General features: G+C 31.3%; 1 protein-coding gene across 1 annotated transcript; it reads right to left on the reverse strand.

Annotated features, from left to right (window-relative positions):
- Positions 1-12,899: 12,899 nt before the first annotated feature.
- On the reverse strand, positions 12,900-15,740 carry LOC107934798 (coiled-coil domain-containing protein 130). Its single transcript, XM_016867309.2, has 7 exons — positions 15,606-15,740; positions 15,023-15,085; positions 14,818-14,897; positions 14,375-14,483; positions 14,048-14,207; positions 13,574-13,737; positions 12,900-13,485 (listed from the first exon to the last, which is right to left on the reverse strand). Exons 1-7 carry the CDS (start codon positions 15,606-15,608, stop codon positions 13,135-13,137), a joined length of 930 nt encoding a protein of 309 aa, XP_016722798.1. The 5' UTR covers positions 15,609-15,740; the 3' UTR covers positions 12,900-13,134.
- Between the last annotated feature and the right edge of the window lie 841 nt (positions 15,741-16,581).

A 16,581-nucleotide genomic window follows, 5' to 3' on the forward strand; every position in this document is an offset into this window, starting at 1 on the left:
TTAAAGTACAGTTAGATTGGCATATTTATTTATTTATTTTTATATATAATAATGAAGGTGTGTCTGAGCCGGAATTTAAGCCTTTTGATGATCAGTCCCTGCTTCTGCCTGTACCATTGATGATCATCAGCAGCGCAACTTCTGCGACTGCAATTTTCATCTTTTTCCTCTTTCGGATTACCATATAATCCATTCACTTTCACCACCTATCCCCATTATTTATATATGAAAACGAAAAAGGAAGTGTGCATATAAATCTATTTCTATATTCTATAGATACAGAGCCATGTGCAACCCAAATTATTGCCATCTTATGACTCCCCTGTTGCATCTGCCTCACCATCCTTGCTGCAATAAATATGTATATGCAAAACAATATATTAAATGCTGAGAAGGCTTGGTCAAACATTTTCTTCAAATGAGGATGCAGGCTGGATGGGTCTCGGCCTAATTATGGACGTAGCCAGGCCCAACGTCCACCGCAAGATATGATGGGAAGGGGAAATGGAGTCCATTCTCGCTGGAACACCTTAAAAAACCATCATTCACAGATCACAAATGTTTCAATTTCATACTATCAACTTCAATCTTATTGATGTAATTCCATCCCTCAAAATTAAATTTTGATTTTGCATCAAAAAGATATTTTCTGAAATTTCGTTTTCCCCTTTTTTTTTCCCGACTTCTTTTTATAGATATTTAATTTTTTTAAATAACGGCTAAATTATTATTTGGTACACAATTGATATGATTAAATAATGGCATGTGACACAAAATGTCCATAAACTCGGTCATGTCATTAATTATATCAATTTATTTAATTTAATAATAGTTTTAAAAGTATTTTAAAAAAAATTAAAAAATACTTTTTTAATATAATATCTAAAATTATTTATAACTCATTTACAACCTTTAAAGAAAAGGATAAACACGTTTCAGCGCGTTCAAATTCATGTCCTCCTATATTTACAATAAAACTAATTTCAACTAAATTAAAACTCAATCAACAAAAAATATTTTTATTATAAATTATACAAAATTATATAAATTATATAGAAACAAACAAACAAATAAATAAATACAAACGAAATAAGATTCTACAAAATAATAAAAAATATAATTTCTAAAAATTTTAAAAAAATTAGTCAAACTTTTGAAAATTACAAAAATATCTATAGGTTTAACCAATGTTGATTGGCATTAGCCGACATTAATCAACATTGATCAATGCCGAAGATTGTCACCAATAAATGACGGTCGTCGTTTTTAATGCCAGTGAATATTTATCAAACGGTAAATGTATTTGAGAAGTATCTTTATTATACAAATTTATTAAAATAGTCTTTTATTTAGTGTTTGTACTATTAAAAAAATTAATTAATGTCAAACTAGAATAAAATTAACATTTAGTGTTTAAAAAATATTATTTACAATTTAACAGAATTAATATTTTTAATTTTTTATGGTTTTTAAATAAAATTTTTAGTTTAGAATTTAACTGCAATTAAAAAAAATATTTTTCAAAATATTTTTATACAATAAATGTAAACTCTATTATAATTCAGACTTATTTGATTATTTTTAATAATATATGAAATAAATTAATTTATTTAATAATAAAGGGATTAATTTATTCCAATCCTTATAATACAGGAACTCCTAGAGACTTTAACATTTATCAAACCTAATAAATTGTTTTTACTTTATTTTTTTTTCTAAAAATACATTTTCTTAGTCTTTATAGATTATATATTTATATGACAATTATGACATCAAAGGTGAGCCAAAAAAAATTTTAGAGGGAGGAGGATCAAAATTAAATTATATATCTTTTTATGAGAGTTAAAAATTAAAATACAGTTTTTTATTTAAATAATTTATATGTTTATATTTTTTAAAGAATTAAATTAAACTTTTGGTTTTTTAGGTGTCAAAATACGATTTTATAAATACTAACTTAAAATTTTTATAATTTATAAAAGGCCAAAAAGTAAAATTTTTCATTTTAGGAGGTCAAGTCCCTGTGTAACACCCTCTGACCCTAAAATGTTGCCTGAACAGAGTTACAGAGCATTACCGGACATATCAGACAATTTACGAATAATTCATAAATAAATTAACATACATAGTATAATTTTATCATTAAATCCCTATAATGGGCCCTCAAGGCCAAAAACACGTATTAGAAGTGGAACGGGACTTGTTTGAGTACTCCGAAAATTTTTCGTAAATATTTTTTTAACTCAATATAACCCCTTTATAAATATCTAACATTTCCTACAATTTCAAACCGCAACCAATTTACAGTTAATATGGAAACCAACACATTTTCACATTCAAACATACTTAAATCATGCCTAAAACATTGACTTATCAAATTAATCAACAACATTCGTGATACTATATAAAAGTTAACTAATAAACTTCATTTATCTCATTTCAACTTTAGTACCAAACGTACCATTTTATAACTTAACATTTCATTTATTATTCAAATATTAGAGACCAATTCTTTACAACCAAAACTCACAAGACTCTTAAATAAGACCTAGGTACATGCCACATTTACCAAAAGGAAAAAATTACATCACCAAAGTTGTGCTGAAGTCGGGATTGATCTGGATGCTGAATCGGGACCTTTGACTTCTGCTGACCTACGCACGGAAACAACCGTACGCTGAGTATATCTATACTTAGTGGTATTACAAAAATTCAAACTATATAATATTAATGAATTATAAATATCAATCATATAATATTTTAAATCATAAGAACTAATTCACATTTAAATTCATATATCATCTATAACATTTCATCAACTAATATCATATATCAACAATTTGGTCTTTCATCAAATTCATGAACCTTTGGTTTAGGTTTTCAAATCTCACATCCCATTTCAATTCACAATTCGATTCACAATTTCTTTTTCATACTTTCAATGTACGATTAATCAAATTCGTTCGATTTTCTCATTTCATTTATTCACCCTATTAACAAAACTTGGATCTTGACGAACATTTCATTTATTCACTCTATTAACAAAACTTGGATCTTGACGAATACACGAATTCTAACCAAACACACTAGAATGATTCTACCAAACACACCAGAATGATCCATCCAAACATACCAAAACAATCCTCCCAAACACACCAAAATAATCCACCCAAACACACCAGAATGGCACTAAGTGCCTCTTCGGATAGTCCGAATAAATATAGTAACATCAGTGTCTCCTTGGCCAAGCTGAAAAATCCCCAAATTCTTCCAATCCTATGCAATGCCAACTATATCCGACTCAGCCCGACTAGTTAATAGGGTATTCAATTTTCATATTTCAATTCCATCACTTTCTCATATTTTCAATTCAAATCATTCTTAATTTAATCACAGTTCAACTCAATACAATTTTTCACTTTCCAATCAATATATCATCAAATATTCATACATAATCATACTTCATCTCAATTTCAATCATTTCAATATTGATACTTACCTTATAATTTACTTACCATACGTATAAATTTAAATATAACATTAATAAATAGTAGTTCGAATTATAGTAATACAAACCGTGATTTTCTCGTGTCTACTCTTTGATAACTTTTTCCTTCTACGAAAATTAAAGTAATTTACACTATTAATACAATACTAATTTATATTAAATAATTGGATTTTCTATTCAACTTCAACTTTAATTTCAATTTGGTCCTAACTAAATTCACTTACTTTTCTATCTCAATTCATAATTTATTTCTACTCAATTTCCTACCAAATTCAACTTAACTATCTAATATTCATGAATAAACCCTAATTTCAAATTTCTTTCAATTTAGTTCCTCTAGCACAAAACTTATAGCTTACTTTACAATTTAATCCTTTTATCAATTCTAACTAGAAATTCTATCAATCAAACCCCTAATTCAACAATTTGTCCAACATGAATCATGTTCAAAAATCTAAGAACTTTCAAAATTTCAACTCAATTTCAACAAAAATTTGTTCTAAGGCTTCAAAAACATCAAAATTAAAAGAAAATGACTTAATTGACTTACCAAAATAAGCTCCAAGCTTTAAAACCCTAATTTTTCCTTTTTTTTTTCTTTTTCTCCCTTCCTTTCTCTGTTTCGTTTTCTTTTATTCCTTTTATGTTTTATTTACTTTATTAGTTTTATAATAATATAATAATAATTATTTAATTAATTAATATCTTTATCCTTAAATTATAAGTAATTATTTTTTTTACAAATGTATAAATATATGCATTACACATGTATAAATTAATCACCATACATTTTTCTTTATTTTAATTTATTTATCATATAAAAATCTTATAATATAATTAATATGCAAATATATTTTACTTATTATTTAAGAAAATATATAAATATTTTACAAGTGTATAAATACAAACATTACATATGTATTTTATCATCACCATACATTTGGCATAATTTAGTTTATTTTCATAATTTAATATTTATAATAACTTAATTTAATAATATATTTTATAATTAAATCATATATAATTATATAATTAAAATCTAAAGTATCTAAGATTTTTAGCATGGTTTGCCGACTCATTTATGAGGATTGGCCTAATTGCCTTTTTAGTCCTTTTTATTTTCTTTTAATCTACAATTCAACTTTTACCCTTTATTCACCTTAGTCCCTTTTTTTCATAATTACTCTTAATTAAGCTAAATTCACTTAATAAAAACCTAATTAAACACACAACTAGGCTCATAATTATTTCTAATAAATATTTACTAATTCGGTTTGCTCAGACGAAGGCCCGAAATTGCACCTTTCTGATGCCCGTGAATTTTGGGTCATTACATTTCTCCCCCATTAATAAATTTCATCCTCGAAATTTACCTAAGAAGAGATGAGGATATTGCGCTCTCATTGTTTCTTTCGGTTCCCAAGTTGCTTTCTCAATACTGTGACTTCTCCATAACACTTTCATTAAAGGAACCCATTTGTTTCTCAACTCATTTACTTTTCTAGCTAATATTTGCACTGACTCTTCTTCATAAAACAAATCAGATCGAATTTCGATGTCTTCAGTGGGAATAACATGAGAAGGATCCGATCTATATCTTCGAAGCATAGAAACATGAAAAACATCGTGAATCTTCTATAACTCTAGAGGCAAAGCTAGTTGATAAGCAACCGGTCCAATCTTTTCTATAATCTTATACAGCCCAATATAACGAGGACTCAATTTTCCTTTTCGGCCAAACCTCAAGACCTTCTTCTAAGGCAATACCTTAAGGAACACTTTATCACCAATGAAATACTCTATGTCTCGCTGTTTCAAGTCTGCATAAGATTTCTGTCTATCGAAGGCTATTTTCAGTCTATCTTTAATCTTTTTAACCGTTTCCTCTATTTGTTGAATTAACTCCAGTCCAATTACTTTTATTTCATTTAATTCTATCCAACATACCGGCAATCTACACATTCAACCATATAGAGCTTCATACGGGGACATCTGAATACTAGATTGAAAAATATTATTATAAACAAATTCAGCCAATGGTAAATAACGTTCCAACCTGATTCAAAGTCAATGATACAAGCCCGTAACATGTCTTCTAATATATGAATCACCCATTTAGACTGTCCATCAGTTTGCGAATGACATGCAATACTAAAATTAAGTCGAGTACCCAGAGAATTATGCAATTGGCTCCAAAATCTTGATGTAAACCGTGGATTCCGGTCTGAAATTATCGATGTAAGAATACCATGTAATCTTAGAATTTTCCAGATCTAAATCTCAGCAAGCTTCTGCAAAAACCAATCGGTTCTAACTGCTATGAAATAAGCTGATTTCGTGAGTCTATCCACAGTTACCCAGATAGCATTCTTTTTACTCACTAGTAGTGGCAATCTCGTAACAAAATCCATAGTAATGCAATTCCATTTCCACTCGGGAATAATAATAAGCTGTAACAAACCCGTGGGTACCTGATGTTCTGTTTTTACCTGCTGACAAGTCAATCATTTACCAACATACTCAATTATATCTTTCTTCATTCCTGGCCACTAGCATAACTCCCGTAAATTTCGATACATCTTCGTTCCACCAGGGTGTAAAGCAAAAGTACTATCGTGTGCTTCTTAGAGAATCAACTCTTTTAACTCAGAAGCAGTTGGAATACAAAGCCGATTTTGGAACCTTAAACAATCATGTTCATCAATACTAAAATTTTCTACCATACCATTCCGTACCATCTCTTTTCTCTTCACCAACTTTTCGTCTTTTAGCTGGGTTGCTCTAATCTGGTCAAACATTATCGACTTAACCCTTAGTTCAGCTAACAAGCTTTCGTCATCATTAATACTAAGCTAAGCAAACATTATCCTTAATTCAACAGCAACTTTTCTGCTCAATGCATCTGCTACTACATTTGCCTTTCCCGGATGGTAATCTATAACACAATCGTAATCTTTCAGAAGTTCAATCCATCGTCTTTGCTTCAAATTCAACTCTTTTTGCGAAAGAAGATACTTAAGGCTCTTATGATCAATATAAATGTAACATTTCTCATCATACAAGTAATGCCTTCAAATCTTCAATGCAAAGATTACTACAGCTAACTCCAAATCGTGTGTCGAGTAGTTGTGCTCATGTGGCTTCAATTGTAGAGATATATAGGCTGTTACTTTTCTGTTTTACATCAATACACAGCCCAAACCACTCAGCAAAACATCACTGTATACAACAAAGTCCTTTCCTGACTCTGGTAAGGTCAGAACTGGTGCCTCGGTTAACATTTACTTCAATGTCTCAAAACTCCTCTAGCACTGATCATCCCAATTGAAAGGAACATTCTTTTATAGCAGCTTTGTATCGGCAATGCTATTTTCGAAAATCCATTAACAAATCTACTATAGTATCCAGCTAATTTCAGGAAGCTACGTATCTTAGATACATTCCTTAGTGCCTTCCATTGAACAATCACCTTAATCTTCTTCGAATCAACTCTAGTCCCTTCAGCAATTATCACATGTCCCAAAAACACTACCTCAGATAACCATAATTCATATTTCTCAACTTCTCATACAATTGTTTTTCTCACAGAATTTGTAGCACTATTCTAATATGCTGATCATGATCTAACTCTCTCTTCGAATAGACCAATATATCATCAATGAAGACCACCACAAACTGATCCAAGTACAGCTAGAAAATACGGTTCATCAGATCCATGAAAGCAGCTGGGGCATTGGTTAACCCAAACGGCATCACTAAGAACTCATAATGACCATATCGAGTATAAAAATAAATTTTCGGCACATCACTTTCTTTTACTTTCAACTGATAGTACCCGAATCTCAAGTCAATCTTCGAAAATACTGAAGCTCCCTTTAACTGATCAAACGAATCATCTATACGAGGCAACAGATATCGATTCTTGATCGTTACTTTATTCAATTGTCGGTAATCAATTAAAAGCCGCATTAAACTATCTTTCTTTTTAAAAAACAATACCGGAGCTCCCCAAGGTGAAATGCTCAGTCTAATAAATCTATGATCTAACAAATCATGCAACTGTACCTTCAATCCTTTCAATTTGGTAGGCGACATTCAGTATGGAGGTATAGATATTGAAGCTATACCAAGATAGACTTCAATTGCAAATCAACCTCTCTGTCTGGTGGCAAACCCGGTAAATCTTCAGGAAAGACGTCTGGAAACTCACATACAGTTCTAATTTTGCTGCACTGACTTTTGACTGAAACAGAATTAATAACATAAGTTAAGTATGCTGCACAACCCTGCTGAAGCAATTTATTGGCTTTAATTTCTAAAATAATACGTGTCGAACCACTAGTACGAATACCATTTGCCTTAATTTTGTTTCCATCTTCTATCTGAATACTGAACCTTTTTTATAACAATCCAAAACCACCCCATGTTCAGATAACCAATCCATACCCAAGATTACATCAAAATCGCCAAAGGGCATAATCAACAAATCAACAGAAAAAATCTTACCCTGTATTATCAACGAGCATCTTTGGCACACTCGGTCCACAGACACGGTTTGTCCCAAAGGGCTAGACACTTCTATTAATATTCTAGACGTCTTATATTTTAACTTTCTCGACTCGACCAGTTTTAAATTAATGTATGAATGAGAAGAACCCAGATCAACTAATGCATAAACAGATTCAGAATACAATAAAAATATACCTATCACGATGTCATGTGCATCACCTTCTTCCTAAGTCCGAACCACGTATGCTCTGGTCGATGCTCTAGCCTCTGACTGCTGAGTAACTATGTCACTACCTTTTCTTACACCACTACCTCTAGAAATAGAATCGCCTGTACCCGAGCCTCTGTCTCGAGCAATAGACACTAATCTCTGTGATGCTGCAGGTGCGGTGCTTTCACTTTCGGGCAGTCTCTGATAAAATGATCTATAGACCCACATCGGAAGCATCGCCTAGTTATTCTCCAACATTCACCTTTATGCTTTTTCCCACAATGTTCGCAATTCGACATATCAATGTTTCGAGAAGGGCTATTACACTACTAGTAGAAACTGTAGTCTGTTTTTCTCGACTTCTGTCACCTTGGTCCAATCTAAAACTCAGCCTCCAACCACCTCGGGATTCTCTAGAACTTTTTGGCTGAGGATTATAACTAATGGTTCCCGCTCGTTTCCCAGTCGATCTAGTAATTTCTGACTTTTTATCAAATCCCAGAACTTGCTCCACCAATTTTACCCGTTCAACCAAATCTACAAATTCTGTGATTCGATGGGATACCAACTATACTCTGATTTCATCTCTTAAACCTCGTAGGAACCATTTACAAATGTCGGCCTTTGTCGATATAAACTCTGAAGCATATCGGTTGAGTCTAGAAAATTCCCGTTCATAGTCTACCACTGATAGATCATCTTGTTTCAACATAAGGAATTCTTGCTTTTTGTCTTCAATATATAATCCCCCTACATATTTCTTTTAGAATTCTTTCTAAAATAAATCCTATGTTACTTATTCTGTTGGTAAATGTTGAATTATAGATTCCTACCATAAATAAGCTTCACCTTGTAGTAGAAAAACAACATAGATAAGCCATTCTCGAGGGGTACATTCCAATTGTTGCAAAACTCTTTTAGTTGATTCTATTCAATTTTCTAATGTGGATGGATCAACTCCTTTCAGACCCAAGAATTCAGTGGCACTGTATTTTTAATTCTTTTATTGGAGCCCGTCTTTGAGTAGGTGCGGATGTCGTAGCAGGAGCAGTTCCCGCTACCCTTTATAAGGCATCAACAATAACTCTTAATAAATCAGAATCATCCCTATCTCTGACATTTCCCTTATCTACTCTAGGGGGTTGATTTCTCATAAGGTTTACACTAGGTGTTACTGATTCAGTTTCATCTAATCCGTATGATTCTTCGTCTCCAGTGTGCATTTCTTAGTCAATATCATTAATTCGTTTATCTGACATCTTTAATCTATAAAACAGAAATAACAAATAGGTCAGCATCCAAATCTCGACTCAATTTTGACTCAACAGTGGCATGTACTTTTAGACTACTTCTGAGCTCGATTTAGCCCAAGAATTAGCTAAACCTGAATAGCTCTGATACCAATAGCTGTAACACCCTCTAACCTTAAACTGTCACCGGAATAGGGTTACAGAGCATTACCGGACATATAAAAAATTTACGAATAATTCATAAATAAATTAACATACATATTAGATGAAACTGAATCAGTAACACCTACTGTAAACTCGATGAGAAATCAACCCCCGAGAGTAGATAGGGGAAATGTCAAAGATAGGGATGATTCTGATTTATTAAGAGTTATTGCTGATGCATTACAAAGGGTAGCGAGAACTGCTCCTACTACGACATCCGCATCTACTTAGAGAGGGGCAACAATAAAAGAATTAAGAAAATACAGTGCCACTGAATTTTTGGGTTTGAAAAGAGTCGATCCATCCACAGCAGAGAATTGGATGGAATCAACTAAAAGAGTTTTGCAACAATTGGAATGTACCCCCCGAGAATGTCTTATCTGTGTTGTTTCTCTACTACAATGTGAGGCTTATTTATGGTGGGAATTTGTAATTCGACATCTACCAACAGAACAGGTAACATAGGATTTATTTCAGAAAGAGTTCCAAAAGAAATATGTCGGGGAATTATATATTGAAGACAAAAAGCAAGAGTTCTTGATGTTGAAACAAAATGATTTATCAGTGGTAGACTATGAACAGGAATTTTCTAGACTCAGCCGATATGCTTCAGAGTTTATACCGACAAAGACTGACAGTTGTAAGCGGTTCCTATGAGGTTTAAGAGATGAAATTAGAGTACAGTTGGTATCCCATCGAATCACAGAATTTTTAGATTTGGTTGAACGGGCAAAAATGGTGGAGCAAGTTCTGGGATTGGATAAAAAGTCGAAAATCGCTAGATTAACTGGGAAACGAGCAAGAACCACTAGTTCTAATCCTCAGCCAAAAAGATCTAAAGAATCCCGAAGTGGTTAGAGGCCAAACACACGAAAATAATCCTCCCAAACACACCAGAATAATCCACCCAAATACACCAAAATGGCAGTAAGTACCTCTTTGGATAGTCCGAAGAAATATAGTAACATCAGTGTCTCCTCGGCCAAGCCGAAAAATCCCTAAATTCTTCCAATCCTATACAATGCCAACTATATCCGACTCAACCCGACTAGTTAATAGGGTATTCAATTTTCATATTTCAATTCCATCACTTTCTCATATTTTCAATTCAAATCATTCTCAATTTAATCACAGTTCAATTCAATACAATTTTCCACTTTCCAATCAATATATCATCAAATATTCATACATATTCATACTTCATCTCAATTTCAATCATTTCAATATTGACACTTACCTTATAATTTGCTTACCATACATATAAATTTAAATATAACATTAATAAATAGTAGTTCAAATTATAATAATATAAACCGTGATTTTCTCGTATCTACTCCTCGATAACTTTTTCCTTTCCTTTTTGAGCCGATGCCTCTGGTTCTTTGCTAGCTATGAAAATTAAACTAATTTACACTATTAATACAGTACTGATTTATATTAAATAATTGAATTTTCTATTCAACTTCAACTTTAATTTCAATTTGATCCTAACTAAATTCACTTACTTTTCTATCTCAATTCATATTTTATTTCTAGTCAATTTCTTACCAAATTCAACTTAACTATCTAATATTCATGAACAAACCCTAATTTCAATTTTTTTTCAATTTAGTTCCTCTAACACAAAACTTATAACTTACTTTACAATTTAATCCTTTTATCAGTTCTAACTAGAAATTCTATCAATCAAACCCCTAATTCAACCATTTGTCCAACATGAATCATGTTCAAAAATCTAAGAACTTTCACAATTTCAACTCAATTTCAACAAAACTTTGTTCTAAGGCTTCAAAAACATCAAAATTAAAAGAAAATGACTTAATTAACTTACCAAAATAAGCTCCAAGCTTTAAAACCCTAGGTTTTCTTTTTTTTCCCTTCCTTTCCCTGTTTGGTTTCACTCTCTGCTTCTTTTTATGCTTTGTTTCTTTTATTCCTTTTATGTTTTATTTACTTTATTAATTTTATAATAATATAATAATTATTTAATTAATAAATATCTTTACACTTAAATTATAAGTAATTATTTATTTATTTTACAAGTGTATAATATATGCATTACACATGTATAATTTAATCACCATAAATTTTTCTTTATTTTAATTTATTTATCATATAAAAATCTTATAATATAATTAATATACAAATATCTTTTACTTATTATTTAAGAAAATATATAAATATTTTACAAGTGTATAAATACAAACATTACATATGTATTTTATCATCACCATACATTTGGCATAATTTAGATTATTTTCATAATATAATATTTATAATAACTTAATTTAATAATATATTTTATAATTAAATCATATATAATTATATAATTAAAATCTAAAGTATCTAAGATTTTTAGCATGGTTTGCCTCTTCATTTATGAGGATTGGCCTAATTTCCCTTTTAGTCCTTTTTATTTTCTTTTAATCTACAATTTAACTTTTACCCTTTATTCACTTTAGTCCCTTTTTTTTCTAATTACTCTTAATTAAGCTAAATTCACTTAATAAAAACCTAATTAGACACACAACTAGGCTCATAATTATTTTTAATAAATATTTACTAATTCAGTTTGCTAAGACGAAGACTTGAAAATACACTTTTCCGATGTTTGTGAATTTTGGATCATTACACCCTGCCACACCTCCGACATCACTTTTGTATGACATGTGAATTCCTTTATTGAACTACATCATAATTGACTATCAATTGGCCAACGTGTTGTTAGTCAAAAGTATTAAACCGTGTAATGAACAATAATTTAATACCATTTTTGATCAAATGAAATTAAATATATAAAATTCAAAATAAAAGGATTAAATTACTTGGAATCTGAATTTGAAAACCATTTTCATATTAGGGGCATAACCTGTTTTTTTATTTTTTTTAAGTTAAGACTTAAACTTAACAATTATTCTGACATTGAGACATAAACTTTTATTTTTCCAAGTCCTTAATATTTCCTTAATATGGTATCGATTGCTAAATTTAGTGACCAACTTGGACAAAAAATTCAAGCCCAAAAATAATTGTACGAGAATAAATTAAAAAAATTCAAGCAATAAATAATTTAACCCCAAATATACCACCTCAAAAGAGAATTTCGTAGCACGAAAAAACCGGACAAAGTTAAGAATCAACATGATCAAGAAGTCTTGAAAGGAGAATCGATGTAGGGTGCCAGGTGCCGATGAAAACTCGAACAATACATGCTAAATTGGGGGCAAAAATATCTAGTTCATTCCAAATTCTCAGCAGAATCAAGTCACATGCAACACCTATGAGACATATAATAGATTTGTTATGACCAAAGAGAACAGTTATCTAGCAGTAAATGTGTAACTATATACATGATCCACCACCACAATCTTTCACAAGAATCATCAGAGATTGGAATCCATCCATTCCAGCTATCTTATATGTGAATAGAAACAGCAGTAAGAAAACTCGAGCTAAAATTTCCGTGCATTCAAGGAAGCACTCTTCTTCACAGCATCTCGAGACCATGATGATGGTTTGAACCCCTGTGTCAGCAAGTTAGAAGCCGCAGCTGCACAGATTTTTCTTCTCTTGGACTCGAGCTCCAACCTCTTCTTATTGGACGAGGACGACCCAGATGATCCAGGGAAGATTGAAGCAGTTTTAATCAATGCTCTCTTATCTTTCCTGTTTCTCTCAAACTTGGAAGAAAATTTGACTCCTGCAGCAGTAGCACCATCTTCTTCACTTGCCGGAAGTAGTCGAATGCTTAGGCCCATTTTCCTTGAAGCAGATTCTTCTTCAAAAACCCTCTTCTTTTGACTCTGACAACAGATAAAAAAAGGAGTAAAACTAGGAAGCAAGCCCATAACGATATGTAACTAACAAGCCAAACTATGCTTAGTAACATACTCTAAGTTTGGCACGCAGAGCTTTGTTGAGGGCATAGTCATCTGAATGCCTGGCATCAGATACACGCTGAAGGCGAACAAGTACTGGCTCAGCTTCTTTCTTCTTCTGCAAATCCTCCTCCTGGTGTTCAAGACGATAAAATGGATCAGCAAGCTTGCCTCTTTCTGCAGAACAAATATACCCGTCAAAACCAACACACACACAAAAAAAGAAAAAAAAAAAGTTAGCAAAAAGTTAATTCTCATTCTCATTAAGCAAGATGCATGGGCCTATGGGTTTAACCCTTATTGAGACTTGGGAGTCATCCCATGCTTTTGACTGGAAGTTATACAGAGATTCACATTTTGTCAAGAAATTAGTCCATGACATTGGTGCAAAGTTCTCCAGAATACTTGATATTCAAGCAAAGACAGCCCTATAGTTAAAAGCAATTGTCATTTAAGAATAAAAAATTCTATGGAACTTACTACATACCTTCATCAGCAGGGAGTTCTAATGTCTCTGCGTCCTCAACATCAAACACTTCAGTTTTCCGCTGAGCCCCACTAATGATCACATACTCACAATTTTTGGGGTCCGTTTGAATGACTATCTCATGTTTGCAGCATGCAGACTTCATGGTAAAGCTCCATATCTAAAAGAAACAACTAATTGTTAGGAATACCAAATAAATGATGAGCTAAAATTAATTAACAGAATATGTCTACTTTAACAAAAACAAAATCATAGGAGAACACTTGCACAAGACATATTAAAATGAACCGTACTGAATAGATTACACAATTAGTAAAAAGAAGATACCTTTGTAGAATAATAATTTCCCACTTGCTTTTTCTCAGCATTGAACCGTACACCTTTTGCTATCATAGAATTGCACCCCCCACACCATATATTGAAAGGCATTTCAAACCTTAAAGCAAAACAAGAACGAAAATTAGACCTACAATTACCATTTACAGAGAAACTTCCCACACCAAAAGTAAAATTAGCGAGGATATTTAAACCAAATAATAAAGAACTTTGGGTCAAGAAAATGGCAAGCCAGAGCCCAGTTGCCAGCCAATCTTGTCAGAATATGTTGAAGAAATCCTTAATGAACTAAACCTTAAAAAGCTGTCATGCTCTTTTCAACACTAGCCACATTGAAGCCCATCACATAATATTTTGAAGATGACAAAAGAACATATCTGAGACACTCTCAAAAAAGAGATGGTATAAAAAATCCAAAAAGTATGTGATCTTACCTTATAATCAAAATGCCTTGATCTATTTTCCTCGCCCTCTCTCTCAAAGCATGTTGTCCATGAAACTTGTTCAAGGAGCCCTGAAAAGAAGAGCAGTGGCAAAATTTAAAGATAGAAATGTCATAAATCATAACCAGCTTCAGCAAAGGTTTCCTTGAAACCCCCAAAATAATGCATAAAGCAAATAAGTCTAAATTATGCATACCTGACTTGGATCCCATTCTGGAGGATAGTAAAAGTTATCTGCTCTAGCAGCTGCAAGCGAAGACTGCAAAAGCACAAACAAAGTGAGTTAAGTCCTCTAATAACTTTTCAATGTAGGGAGGGGGAAGGGATATACAAGCTTTAGACAAATGTTGAACAGCAGAAAAACTTAAGGACATTAATCGACAGCCACCATAAAATAACTAGTTAATGCGACAACTTATATTAGCAAACAGCTTAAAATATATTCCTCTTGAAACATTGCTCTAAAAGATTAATTTTTTTAACGAATCGTATAAAATCTATTCAGCCATATGAAATTAAGCCACACATAAATATCGCGAAATCAACATAACCGCGTGAATTCTGCGATAAAAAATGGAAAATTGGAGGGGTAATGAATGAAACCAATACAATTAAATATAAAACTAATCATAATGATATAACTAAACCCGTCTCACTTTCTAGGGATTGTAAGATCAACAACGAAGCGTTGGATAACACAAAACCCTAATTATCGGGGAAAACTAAAAGAAATTTTTCTATTTAATCTAATCGAAAGTTAGAGGGTATAATTTGCTTACCATAATTTCTTCTCGTTCTGGCTTCTTCTTCTTCTTCTCTTCTTCTGATTTGGATACTGGAAATTGAGATTTTGCCCTACTTTATTATGGCCCCCTATGAATTTTGATATATATTGCTTCGAATTTTCTTAATTTTGTTTTAGACTAATTGCATACAAGTCCTCAACTTATAAGATAGTTTTTAAATTAATCGTCAAACTTCAAGAAATTCTAATTAACTCTCAAACTATCAATTAATTGTATATCTATCAAAAAAATCAATTAGTTGTATATAAATATTATTTTTTCCTCTTTTCATTTTATAAATCAATACAATAAATCAATTTATAGACTAATTTAAATGTTTTAATAAATGATTTATTAAATATATTCAATTACATTAATTTTCTTATTTATTTTTCTATAAATAATTTTATGAAAATAAATTATTTATGAAATATAAAATTTATTTATTTTATATCTAAATCAATTTAAATAAAATTTATACTAACTATTATAAAATGTTACCTAGTTTTATTTATTTATTTATAAATAGATAAAATGGGAAAAAAATAAAAAAAAATATGGACCAATTTATTACTTAAATTCAACACTTAATTTTTTCAGTTTATTAAACATATATTTAATTAGAATGATACTGCAACATTATTCTCATAATTTGAGATATATAGTGGAATTAATGTTTTTATTGTTAAGTGTGGATGGGCAAAATAGTTTTAGAAGGCAAAGGCCGCTTGGGCTTAGCATTGCCCTAGCATCGGCAAATGAAAATCGATGCGATGATATGTTGGGTTGATTTTGGCTATCATAGCCTGATACTTTGTGAACTAAATTCTTTATTTTGGGGTAAAAATTTTGAGCTCCATGCTTGTTCTTCGCTAATTATTAAAATTTAAATAATATTGGACCATTGATAGCAATATTGAGAATCACTAGAAAGTATAATTTTCTAAAATTTTAATGTCTTTTAACTGTA

The sequence above is a fragment of the Gossypium hirsutum genome, chromosome A12 (genome assembly GCF_007990345.1).
Source record: "Gossypium hirsutum isolate 1008001.06 chromosome A12, Gossypium_hirsutum_v2.1, whole genome shotgun sequence".
NCBI classification, from domain to species: Eukaryota; Viridiplantae; Streptophyta; class Magnoliopsida; order Malvales; family Malvaceae; genus Gossypium; species Gossypium hirsutum.

Excerpts from the sequence above, each read along its gene's own strand:
- LOC107934798 (XM_016867309.2), bottom strand. Across the intron at positions 14,208-14,374 it reads GAAATTATTATTCTACAAAG|ATATGGAGCTTTACCATGAA; the intron begins GTATCTTCTTTT and ends TGTTTCTTTTAG. Across the intron at positions 13,738-14,047 it reads AGAACTCCCTGCTGATGAAG|AAAGAGGCAAGCTTGCTGAT; the intron begins GTATGTAGTAAG and ends TTTGTTCTGCAG.